The sequence below is a fragment of the Vitis riparia genome, chromosome 13, assembly GCF_004353265.1.
Source record: "Vitis riparia cultivar Riparia Gloire de Montpellier isolate 1030 chromosome 13, EGFV_Vit.rip_1.0, whole genome shotgun sequence".
Taxonomy (NCBI): Eukaryota; Viridiplantae; Streptophyta; class Magnoliopsida; order Vitales; family Vitaceae; genus Vitis; species Vitis riparia.
The window spans coordinates 26,194,813-26,207,663 of NC_048443.1; the positions used below are offsets into that span (position 1 = coordinate 26,194,813).

The 12,851-nt window shown below is 36.4% G+C and overlaps 1 protein-coding gene across 2 annotated transcripts; it reads left to right on the forward strand.

Moving 5' to 3' along the window:
- Positions 1–9,302: 9,302 nt before the first annotated feature.
- On the forward strand, positions 9,303–11,051 carry LOC117927769 (dof zinc finger protein DOF3.6-like). 2 transcript variants are annotated; one of them, XM_034847435.1, is made up of 3 exons: positions 9,303–9,511; positions 9,653–10,583; positions 10,698–11,051. In XM_034847435.1, the coding sequence occupies exons 1-3, from the start codon at positions 9,461–9,463 to the stop codon at positions 10,727–10,729; spliced, it is 1,014 nt and encodes a 337-aa protein (XP_034703326.1). In that variant the 5' UTR covers positions 9,303–9,460; the 3' UTR covers positions 10,730–11,051. The 2 variants fall into 2 exon arrangements, with proteins under 2 accessions (XP_034703326.1, XP_034703325.1); XM_034847434.1 differs by having other exon boundaries at positions 9,304–9,511; positions 9,653–11,051.
- The last annotated feature ends 1,800 nt before the right edge of the window (positions 11,052–12,851 follow it).

Genomic DNA, 12,851 nt, shown 5'->3' on the forward strand with positions numbered 1-12,851 from the left:
TAGGTTAAAAGGATTAAATACCTTAAGATTAACTCAATATTTTCTTAAGATTGAGAGCTCATATAGTATAGTAGCTTAGTAAGAGTCAATTTCATGACTCATTACAAGTCTTATTCAATGTGTAACCATACGCATTATTATACTTACCACAAAAACCCCAACTCAATAACCAAGACAAGTCATCCATTCAATTAGGAGGTTGCGTACTATAACCTTAAATGGATTGCTTGAGTTTATGAGCTGGTTATAAACAATTTATTTACTTGCAAGGAACTCATGACTTTGATTATCTATGCAACTCTTAATGCATCTAAGTTATATATGATGTAAGTGATGCAAACTTGAATGCTCATCATACATAATGTATAAATGAGAAATGAAAGTAAAACCAAAATCATGATATAAATATTAATAAAATTCATTTATTATTACATCATGTCATACTTTTAAGAACTCTATCCCAACATTTATGATACACTTCATTTGAGATAAATAAATGTTGCTTGTAATTTTCTTCACTTGTATTGCCAAAAAGTAATTGACATCCAGATCCTAAATATTTTTGAGTAAATTCCTTATGCAAAGCTTATTCTTAGAATTGAAATGATTGGGCATCACTTCTAGTTATTGCTATATCATCTATATATATTGAAACAATGATTGATGTAGTATGTATAAACAATGATTGATCTAACTTAACATAAGCAAAACCAAAGGCATACAATGCTACTGCAAACTTCCCAAACTAAACCCAATGAACTTTCTTTAGTATATACAATGCTTTATCATGAAGTTTTCAAACCAAATGAATCTGTTTAACATCGACTAAGCCAAATGGTTTCTACATAAATGCCTCATCTTGAAACACGTCATCCAAGAATGCATTATTAATATCTAATTGATACTCTTGTTACCCTCTAGACAAAGCTATTATAAGAACAACTCTGATTGTTATTGATTTAATCATAGGACTAAAAGTGTCATTAAAATCAAAACATGCTACTCAATAAAACCTTTTGTTATCGATCTAGCCTTATACTTTTGTATTATTTTGTTTGAATTATCTTTCAATTTAAAAACTCATTTATAATCAATAGTTTGCCTTCCTAGATGTAAAGACACCAAAGACTAAGTTTGATTGTGTTGTGATAAAGTCCTTAAAAAGCAAGACATAATATAACAAAGTTAGACTTGAGCTTCCGCTTATCTATCCATCATTTGCATTGATTTTGATTTGAGCATTCAAATTCATATCACTTGTATTATACATCACTTAGGTGCATTAGGTGTTGCACAAAAGATATGTCATAAGTTCTTTGCGAAATGATAAGTTGTTAGTAGTTGGTTTATAGATTTAAGCAATTCAGTGGAGATTGTAGTACACTATTTCGTAATTAGAGAATGACTTATTTTGGCCATTGAGATGAGTTTCTTATGGTGAGTGTACTAGTGTGTATGGTAACACATTAGACAAGACCCACAATGAACCTTGATAAGAGGATTTTTAACATAAAGATTGAAGAGGTAATCTTGATGGGTTGATAACACTACTCTGTTTGATTATGAATATCAATTCATGGAGAGTTTGCACGCAATGAATAGTAGGTCATGAACTCGAGTTTTAACTCATTGTAATTTCATAGGATACATGAATGTAGTTGATTTTCTTTAGTGGAGTGTTGACTTTTGAGTGCTTAGGACCACTCAAGCGAGCTATATCACTCAAGCGTTTGAGGCACTCAAGCGTGGGTAAGTTGGTTCAAGTGGTCATGTTGATTCTGCCAAGTTTTTCACGCAATTTCAATTGAAAAACCTTCCAAAACCGAGACTCCTTAGACTTTTACCTATAAATACCTTCCTATTAACCCCTTGAGGATTAGAGAGATCGTATAGAGATTGTTGAGAGACCTTATTTTCTTTAGAAAGGGTCTCCTAGTGAGAAAGCTTAAAGTGCACACCATTCCTAATATTTCATTCAAATATTAGATCTTTAAAACTTAGGTTGAAGACCTTTATCCCTTTGGCGAGATTGAAGTGATCCACTAGAGCAATTGAAGGTTGCTACGTTGTGGATGTGAATCAAATTATAGATACTAGAGAGTAAGTATTTAGGGTAAAGTGACTAAATAAATCTATGTAACTTGATTTGTATAATGGATATAGATTAGTATGTTTTAGACCTCATGGTTTTTTTTTATCTCCTTAGTTAGTATGAAGGTTTTTTATGTAAAAAATCATGTGCCTCATTGTCTATGTTTTTTATATTTGATATTTTATTTGAATTGTTCATAATTCAAAGAATTGATTATCTCTAACATCTCACAGGGTCAAAGGATTGAGTATAACATATAAATCTTAATTGAATTTTTAAAAATCACCAATTTACCCTATTTCTAGGTGTTCCTTATTGGACTTTCGGTTTTTCAAAAGGTATGACATCTACATTTTATAAATCTATTATTTTGGTTTTTATAGCCATGTTATTTTGCTTTGATATATTTCAAGATGCCTATGATAGAAAATATGCACCCTATATTATCTAGGGCCAAAGAAGGAACTAATCCAGAGTTCCCAACAGAACATTGTGCGATATAAACTAAAGTAAATCATTAAGAAAAGGATGAACCTCTGTGTGAGGTGGGGATAAAAGAATCTTCCACTAAAAGCAAACCAAACTCTACTATCAACTTAGAAAAATAAAGAAATTGAGACGAAAAAGAAGATTTAATTTGAATTGAGTATCGAATAAATTAGTTAATTTATTTGAACAAACAACATATTTTTAATAAGTGGCTTAACAACCTTTCTTACAAAATTTAAAGTAAGCCAATCATATTATGACACCGGGATTCTATACAACTCAACATACCTGATAGGAAACTACACTAACTTCAACAAACTGGTTAATCACTCTTTAACAATATGAATTAGTAAAATAAGATAGATAAAGTTAAATATGTAGAGAAAAAATAGATCAAATCTTTATTATAAATATAAGTAAAAACCTTAATTCATAATTATATTCATATTTTCATTTTATATAAATATGTTTATATTAATTTCATATTTTATCGTAAGATTTTTTTTATTTTTTTATTTTTTTTTGCAATCTTATAATAGATTTTCAGATATTTTATTTTGTAAAACTCATCCATGCTCCAACCACTAGTCATATTGACTTGGGGTTGTGGTCCTCCGAACGGGCACGGGCTGGGGCTTGTGCTTGAGAGTGGGCCCGATTTTTTCAATTGAATTTGATTAGTTCTCGGGCTGAGCCCAGTCAAAATTTGACGTCTCAGGCTCTCAGCATTCTGAAGGCGAGGGAGCAGCCGAATAGGCTGGGCCATGGGCTACATGGCATTGAATTAAACAAGGTCTTGGGCCAAGCCCGATCAAAATTTAGCAACCGAAAGCAAATGCCCGGCCCGTATTTACGACTTGAATCAAAGCCTAGAATATGGACTGAGCATGTCCGGCAAAGTTTAAAATTTAACAGTGAAAGGTGAGCCCACTGGGTCTCATATAGCTTGGGCCCATTAATGAATCAATACAAGTTTGGGTTAGGCGTATAACGGTCCGCTTGCAAAACAAGCCTATTTCACGATGGGCTTGAACCACCCTATTTGGGCTGGCAATAGCTCTGGATCGACCATGGATGTGGATCGCACGACTGGTCTGAACCTATGAATTCCATGGATCAAGCACAAAAGAAAATTGTTAAATTTGATTTTCAAATAAATAATTGAATGTTAGGCAATCATTATTATTCCCTATTTTTCAATAAATTATTGAATGATAGACATATCAGTATTATTTTTTATTTTTTGTTTTTAAAAAATTGAAAGTTCTATATAAAATGTAGAATTTTTTTACACGAAAATTATCTAGTATAAATAAAAAATATATATATTTAAAATTTTGCTCCCATAATTTGATGACAATGATAATATAAAATGGTCCATGATTATGAAAATTTTCTCAAATGTCTCAATAAAATTGGACGAAGGCACTGAAAATTTTCTTTTCTTTATACCACATACACATTTATCATTTTTTTTCCATATGTATTTTATTGAATTTGTAAGATTATATGTGGCACCATGTATAGTTGATTGATGATAGAACCAAAAAAAAAAAAAAAAAAAATGAAAAGGAAAATTATAGATCAAGACAAAGCATACATAGATCCATGATTAAGTGAAAGTACCACGAACTTCATCAACCATCTTTGTCTTAAAAGAATAATAATAATAAAAAAAACCCTAATCCATTCACCAAATCAATGGGATAATGGACAAATTTTAATTAAAAAAACGAAAAGAAAACCATGTTGGAATCTGGCATAGAAGCATCTTCGCAAAGATGATGATGTTCACGTGAGCACTATGAAGGATGGGGTTTGTCAGCATGTAAGTTGATTACCTAGTTTTTTCATGGTGGCACGTGAGGATGGGAAGATGAGAGAGAGAGAGAGAGAGAGAGCAATTGAAGAAGAAATAATGAGAGGAAAAAAGCTGGCAGTGGGTAAGCTTCCCTTTCCAACTATGTATGTGAAGAAGAAGAGTTGCTTTTTACATGAAAATGAGTTAAAGATATATATTCTGATTAGATAGGGAATTAGATTCCGACACCACCAACCTTAGTTTTCTGAATTTCTAATTCTTCTTCTGATCTTTTCATCCATCTTACCCTAGTTGCATGCACGAACCCATCTCCTTCAAAAATTAACTTACACTTTTTCATTTGCCTGCCATGGATCACAACTCTTATGTTTGTATATATTCATTGCATGGAACCCCCACGATTTGCGGCCAAGTTAGGGCTAGAAGAGGACATAGATGGTTCAATCCCAGCTCATGGTTTGGATCAAGACAGCCATGGTTCAATCAATGCATGAAGATGCATGTACCCTAAAAGTAGAAAGTGGACAAAATTCAAAAACATTAATTTAATTTCTCCCTAAAGGGTCAATTTAAAACCCTAATATATATGTATAGGATATGTACTAGGTTGCTAGAATCTTGGCTAGTTAGTGACATCAGTTGGTGAAATTCTCTTTTTCGAAGAGCCAATTATTGGATGCTAAATCACTGTGTATGACAATGAACAATATAAGCACTTATCAAACTTATTACCTTTAGGATTCGCACTGAAAAAATGGAAACGCGGCATGTCTAGTCGGTAATCAGCTGAGTGGGGAACGAGAGGGCCTCCATGGGTCAGGACAGACTGACTCAACAGATAACCATGGGGACGGAATTCTACTCAGTGACACGAAAAAAGGAGATCTGAATGTGTTGGTGTTCACTCGTATTAAGGCATGTTATGGACACTAAATGATATGGACATAAGTTCCACTTTTAAGCAAAGGGAAAACGCGGGACCAAGCAAAAAAGTGGCACTCAGTTAATTTTTCCATGGGCTAAGAAATACTTCGTACTCTATCCAAAGGCGTGTGGGAAATAGTGCAATCTGCTGCAAGGGGAGAAAAGGAATTTCAAAGGGAGAGAAGTATTTGAAAAGGAATATTTAATAGTTCTCTTATTGGGATCCTCTCTAGTGAGTTACATGCCAATAGTAGTGTAAAATCAAGAATTAACTTCCACATTTCACGACAATTTGACTATGCTGCGATGCCAAAGGCATTGTTGGAGGACTACTATTAAGAAGAACTGTGGTGCTGAATATTGGGCTTCCGTGATTAATGGAGTTGAGATCAAACCCCTAATCAATAATTGAACTTAGAATGAAAAAATGGCTTGACACTGTGAACAGTGGATATATAAAGCAAAGCCAGTGCATTATCCAATGCCGTAGCTTTTCAGAGCACATGGCTGATGGTCAGGTGGGCAGCCTGAAAGGCATGAGATCCTGCACCCTATTTCACTTTGCCTATGCCATTAATCTTCTGTAACACACTTCCTAAGCCTACCACAATTCAGCGCTTTGAGTTAATTTACAGCATGTTGAAAGCCGAGTCATGTGCTTCTATACAATCAATTTTCCTAATAAGTTTAAGCTCGATTTGGGTTCCCATGACCTGAAATTGGGTTAAGTTTAAGCTTGTAAGATTTGGAATCATAATATATATGCTATATGGAGTGGGAAAAAAAGAGAAGGTTATATAGAAAGATAGAAGTGAGGTGGGATAGCAGCAACAGTGATGTAAAGTTTGAGCTGTGTACAATCTACAAGTGAAAGCAACTTGGTCTTCTTTGAGGAAGAAGCTAGCTAGCAACTGAGGCTAAAATAGGAGACCCATAACAAAGGGGCTAGCTAGATTGTTGTACTTGGTGTTTGGACCACAGTCTTCTTTGCCAACGGAAGGTTGAGACAGCAGCCTGAACTTTGCTTTCTTTTCAGCCTTATCAGTGAAAATTTTAACAAATATCCATAAATATAACTAGAAGAATTCGAGGTTGGACTCTTTCCCATGCTATAATGACCAGAATGTTGAAACAGTTTTTATATTGTACTGTTGGAGGTGGGAACTCAGTTCCTAGGTCGTAAATCTTAAGTCATGTTCAATTTACTTTTTGGACTTGGGGGGTTGTTAAGCTTAACTCACAATTCACACTAGGCCATTCTTTCTACAAGTGGCTGTAGTAGAGGTTGACGGCACCAATTAGGAAGAAATTTGGGACCAAATTGGCTTGTTTGGGTTGAACTCGGTGATACGGGTGCCCTACTCTTGTCGTTTGATTGAATGTTCCACTTAAACAAACACTTTCTAAGACCAACTTGTGACCTAGTTATAACTTATAACACGGGAAGACGTCTTTTACGGCTTGTGACTCTGGTCATCGATCGGTCCCACTAGGGTGACATCTGTGAGGAGCCATTACCATCCCTAAACAAGCTTTAATAATCTATGGAAAAGTGGTTTAACACAGCCAATTTCCTTCAAGATTAATGCAATGCATGGCCACAATTAAGAAATCAAACAAAAGGAAAGAAAAATCCCTACAAAACAATTGAGTTTTGCATCAAAGTAGTTCGCAGGTGAAACATGAGGTTTTGATGTATTTTTCACTTTTTATTGGGGGGATGATTTCACTGAAACCACCAAACCCGACAATTTCGATGGGTCCTACGAAAAGGATGATGCGTAATGGCAAAATCATACAATAATAATAATAATAAAAAGAAGCCATAGCCAGGACCCCAGTCCATGCACCATAAATTCATAATGCAGCTAACCAATCCTTTTCCTCATCCTGCCTTTTAACTAAAAAAATTGAAGTTATGACTCTTCAAGAATGGAATCTCACGCCAAAAACAATCATGTTTGAACTCAACACCATTCAAATTCGTGCCGTGTTCCTCGTGCACACCATGTTGGTGTTCAATATTGACTATGAACATGAACATGAACATGAACATGAATTAAGCCCACTTAGCAAAATCAAGAATCATCACTGCAAATAAATTATCAATGGCATAGAGCCAATGTAGATCGAATCACAGATATCCGCGCTTTTCTCTTGAACCGCCATGGACCGCTGCCTCAGTGGGGGTACATTCATGGAATCATGGATTAAAATCTCATCATCTTCAACCAAGATTTGATGCCAATTGCATAATCCAAGACCCCCAAAGTCCTCTTGAAAACCCTAACACAAAATATGTAGGCCTCATGTTTCAAGTGGGGACCCTGGAAATATGTGGGATGAGACCATTCCATGCTTTTTTTCACCGACCCAAGTATACATATTCTTGTTGGGCTGGTGTGGGACCCTGTGGGATCTGACGTGGCACGTGGGAAAAGTAGGAATCCCCCGACCGTGAGCATCTGATGACGACCACTCCCTTCACTCCACAACCGGCGGCTCAGCCCACCTCTTTCCTCTTTTCTTCTTCTCCTTAGCCATGTTTTGATAGTTACCTATGTGACTGTTAACGTACAATTCTATAGAGGAGGATGTATGATCATTATCCGAAATGAAAAGGAAAGTTTGTTCTGTAAATTATTTATATGATTATCCACTTAAATGGGCTTTGTTATTTCAATAATTACAAATATGCACTTGCTTGATTATATTATTAAATTTTTTTTTTCAAAGACATGATATTAGAAATTGATTTCTTTATCATAAAAGGTCGAGTTTGAACTTTTCTATTTGTCATTTTTCTATCTATGAACCCATGTATAAGAAGATTGATCGGTTTTAATACTTAAAACATAGACAATTTTTGTGATTTCCGAGTTAAGAATGCCTTTAACAAAGAAGGGTACTATTCAACATCTCTAGATGTATATATGGAAACCATCTGCTTGCATTAAGTTAAAGAAATTAAAATTGGGATTTACCCTGAGTTTCCTTGCATGGATTTTGTACGGATTCAATATTGGCAATATGCAGACCTTCAAAAGGGAAAAAAAAGGAAAAATCATTGAGACAAACCTTCATTGTCAAAGGGAGCTTGCTATTTAATCTGCAGGAGATGCTAAAGTGCCCTCTTGGCATTATTAGCATAATGATCCAGAAAGGTTTATCGTATTTTATTTTATTTATTTATTTATTTTTTGGAAAATGCTAATCATCACTTTATTATTGTTCTACATGAAGAGTACTGCATGAATTTCACCTGATAAAAAGCTTTAATTAATTCAAAATAAAGGTATTAATTAAAATTAAGAAATTAAAAAACTTATGTTGAATAAGGAAAGGTAATAGCATTTGCTTAATAACAGTACCAATGATATTCGATCGCCTTTCACACTTCTGGCAAAACACCATTGTCGAGTTGGGTGTAAGCTTGTAGGCACCGGCAGCCAATTTTGTCCTCCAAGGTAGGTGAAGATTCAAACAATTCAAAAGCAGTAAAATTGTAATTTTGGAAAGCACAGAGGGCAATATGTATACCCCACCTTACAATAATATATTGATATATGATGCACGTAAAGCAACAACTAATATATATATATAAATAAATAAAAATGATTTCAGGATTTTCCATGCAAAAAAGAAAAAAAGGGAAAAATGCCGGAAACAGACCAGGGAAAGAAAGGTACATTCGATAGTGACACGTCCACTAGAGAGACTTGCTTTTTGATTTTTACTTCTATTTTGATTTTATATGATTTTTCTAATTGATTTTCACTTAGGGTTCTTCAGTCCTCTCTCTCTCTCTCTCTCTCTCTCTCTCTCTCTCTGTGCATGGTGGCTTAAATTGTTTTTTGATTTTATCTCTGGGCATCGTTAAAAGGGCATCAAAAAGAAGCTTACAGGTTAAGAAATTTAGTCTCCTTCAAACCCTAAAAATTAATAAAACAAAAAGAGAGGAGTGGGAGAACAAGAACAAAATAAATAAACAGCCCCTCCTTTATCTTTCCATCTCTCCTCTTTCTCTCTTTCTCTTTCTCTTTCTCTTTCTCTGCAACTCCCCTTATTGATGTGATTCTCCACCATATCTCTAAAAACCCATCAACCTTTACAAAAGAGAAAGATCGAGAACCATGGTTTTCTCATCCGTTCCGGTTTATCTAGATCCACCCAACTGGCAACAGGTGAGGTTTTTCTTCAGTTTTCTTTGCCTAGCTTCTTCACCAAAAAAGCAAATTAAAAGATAAATATTCCTGCCCTTTTTTAATCTCTTGTTGAATATACCAGATATTTGATTTTTCTTCTTTGGCCTTTTAATTTCACAGCAAGCAAATCATCAACCAGGAGGGAGCAATGACAATCCCCATCTTCCACCGCAGCAGGCGCCCCCGCCGCTGCCTCCAGTTGGCGGAGGAGGCAGTGGCGGTACTGGCACGATCAGGCCTGGTTCAATGGCCGATCGGGCTCGGCTAGCTAAGTTGCCACAGCCGGAGACGGCACTGAAATGTCCTCGATGCGAATCTACCAATACTAAGTTTTGCTACTTCAATAATTATAGCCTCTCTCAGCCTCGTCACTTTTGCAAGGCGTGTCGGCGCTACTGGACTAGAGGAGGTGCACTGAGGAACGTGCCTGTAGGGGGAGGTTGTCGGAGGAATAAGAGAAGCAAAGGCAATAGATCAAAGTCTCCAGTCACTGGCGAGCGTCAGGGTGGTTCCAGCTCCGCCAGTGCAGTTCCTTCCAATAGCTGCACGTCTGATATGATAGGCCATTTGCCCCCGCCACCACCACCACCCCAATTATCCTTTTTGCCCCCTTTGCATCACCTTGCTGACTACGGGGCCGGGGACATTGGCTTAAATTTCGGTGGAATTCATCCACCTGTGGCAGTATCGGGTGGCGGTAACAGCGGAACTGATATAGAATTCCCGATTGGTAGCTGTTCAGGTGGTGGTGGGCCAATTTTATCAGGTGGGCTTGCCGAGCAGTGGAGACTGCAGCAAGTGCAGCAGTTCCCTTTCTTGGCTGGATTGGAGCCACCTTCTGGGTTATATCCATTTGAGAGTGAAGGTACTGAGCCACCGAGTTACCTAGGGGGATCGGGCCATCTTCGAGCTAAGGCCTTGGATTCTGGAGTTACTCAGATGACCGCGGTGAAGATAGAAGAAAATCAAGGGTTGAATTTATCAAGGAATTTTTTGGGTCTTCCAGGAAATGATCAGTACTGGAGCGGCAATACATGGAATGATCTCTCTGGTTTCAATTCTTCTACCACCAGTCATCTCTTATGATTTTAATCTCTCTTCATCTCCATAAACCCTACCCAATCTTCCTTTTTTTTTTTTTTTTTTCTTCGTTTAATTACTACAGGTTCTGTTAAAGCGAAATCAGCTCAAAGATAAAAGACTTTCAGTCGACTATCCTAACTTGCGAGTTACTTCCAACCCAATTAAGAGTCCAAGAGGGTGAAATGGAGAGGATGGATCAATGAAGTTGTCTCTTCAAGATGTGGCAGAAAACTTAGAAATGGTAGGCTTTAGTTCATTATCATTTATTTCTTTTTGTTTATCTCTTTTCTTGTATTCTATGGTATGTTTACAGAAGTAGGTGTATGTGTTCGTGAAGTTCAGTATCTAACATGAAGTGCTAAATTGTTGTAATTGATCAAATGCACTGTACTTGTTGAGTTTGATTCAAGTGGGTCTATGTGAATGTGTTTAGTCATCATGCTTCCTTACGCATTACTATTAGCTTCAGATGAAGAAGTCCCGGGCAAAATCAGAAGCTGGTATGGTGAATCAATGAACTTGTTGATGAATATTCAAACAAAATAATGCCAATTGGAACTCTTGATCTATCTCAGATGTCCATGAAAGGAAAAAAAGTTGGCTAAAATCATGGTTCATATTTATATATTATATGGCCATCAAACTGGTTTCAATCATCCACTTCTTAAGCGCATTATTTGAGTGGGACGTTAGTTGTCAACTGATCAGTTGTAAATAGGCAATGAGGTGTGACTTGTGAGAGACCCATCTTTAAGGATGAAAACTATGGCCGTAAAGAATCAGTTCTTGGCAAGTAGAGTGATTGCAGAAAATGCCTAGCCTGACTTCATGAAATATTGTAAGACTCACAATCTCTCACATTTTGCAGACTACCACCTATCACAAAGTGTGAAAGTATGAAACCACAAGACCTAGTTCCATATTGCACTTTAGGCCAATACACTGAACAGTTCCTTTTCTGGTTTCAATGGTTCAGTAGCTTCTGCTAGAAATTTCAAGTTCATGAAAACTGGGTTATCCATGCCTGGCTTCGTCAGCGCCAAGCTTGATATGAGACATTGCTGGCTGGCTGGCTGTACCCTCGGTTTCTTTAATCATCTGTGTGGAAATTCCAAATTCCCAGACACCTCTTGGTCTCATGTTTTTAGGAGTTTTACCTGAGGAAGTTAATTTTCACCTGTCCAAGAAAACTGTTCAAGCAAGCACCTCTCAGTTTGTGTGCGCCCATGCTATATAGACTTAGATTCGCGAGAGGAAGAGAGAGAATTTTACAATGATTTTGTAATTATAAGACAAGGAAAATCAAACATATGAGACGTACTTATTTGTTGCTTTGCAGTGACTTGAGTGAAAGTGGTAGAGATGGACAAGAAAAGAAGCTAAGAAGCGGCCAAAATTCCACTCAAAACCATGCAAATGCCCAAGCAAAGACCCAAGTAGGATTCTCGAATTTTGTTGGAGAAAAATAACGTAAGACCACACCCTACATAGGTCAAAAGAATCTTTCTTTTCCTATCTATAACCCCAGACCTTGTTCACCTTTTGTTTGATTTGGGTTCCCTCTATATTTTCATCCGACCAAAATATTAAAAATTAAAGTACAAAAAAAATCTCTAATCCCATCTCAAACAAATCGTTTTTAAATAATCAGACATATATTATTATTATTATGATGTCACAGATTACGGTCCATATGGTTGGTAGTCTTGAGAGAATAGAATCTGGTTTTTGGATTTGCTTTTTCAGTAACCAAGGCCGTTTAGTAACAAGGAATAAAGCTAGCAAACCAGGAAACTTCCCGTCAAAAAGCAAACACCCTCTCTCTCTTCAATTGTAACAACTTAAGAAGATAGTGAGTTCGAAAATTGTATGTCTATATAAATGGCCAAATGGGTATTTGAAGAAAAGGAAAAAGAACATAAGTGGAAGAAGAGCTCGGAAATCCAAGCTGTGTATGCTCATGTTGATGCCCACATGAATCGGCGTGAGATGTTCTCTCTGTTTCCATGGCAGCTTTGGCTTTTGAGATGTCCTTGTTAGTTGTCATGCCTCTCTCTTTCTCTCTCTCTCTCTCTCACACAGATTCCAATCCAAGCTCTCACCTCTCAGTCCTCACGTTCTCCCACATGTGCTCAATCATATATATGTGCCAGATTCTCCTCCATTTCTAGAAACCTGATTGGGAGATAATGAAATTGTACAATATGATAATAAAATACTGACCACTGTAAAGTCT

What these genes read in the sequence shown, in the direction of transcription:
- LOC117927769 (XM_034847434.1), top strand. Translation starts at nt 9,461, where the DNA reads ATGGTTTTCTCATCCGTTCCGGTTTATCTAGATCCACCCAACTGGCAA. An exon ending in ATCCACCCAACTGGCAACAG is followed by an intron (nt 9,512 to 9,652) that starts GTGAGGTTTTTC and finishes TTAATTTCACAG; the next exon opens with CAAGCAAATCATCAACCAGG.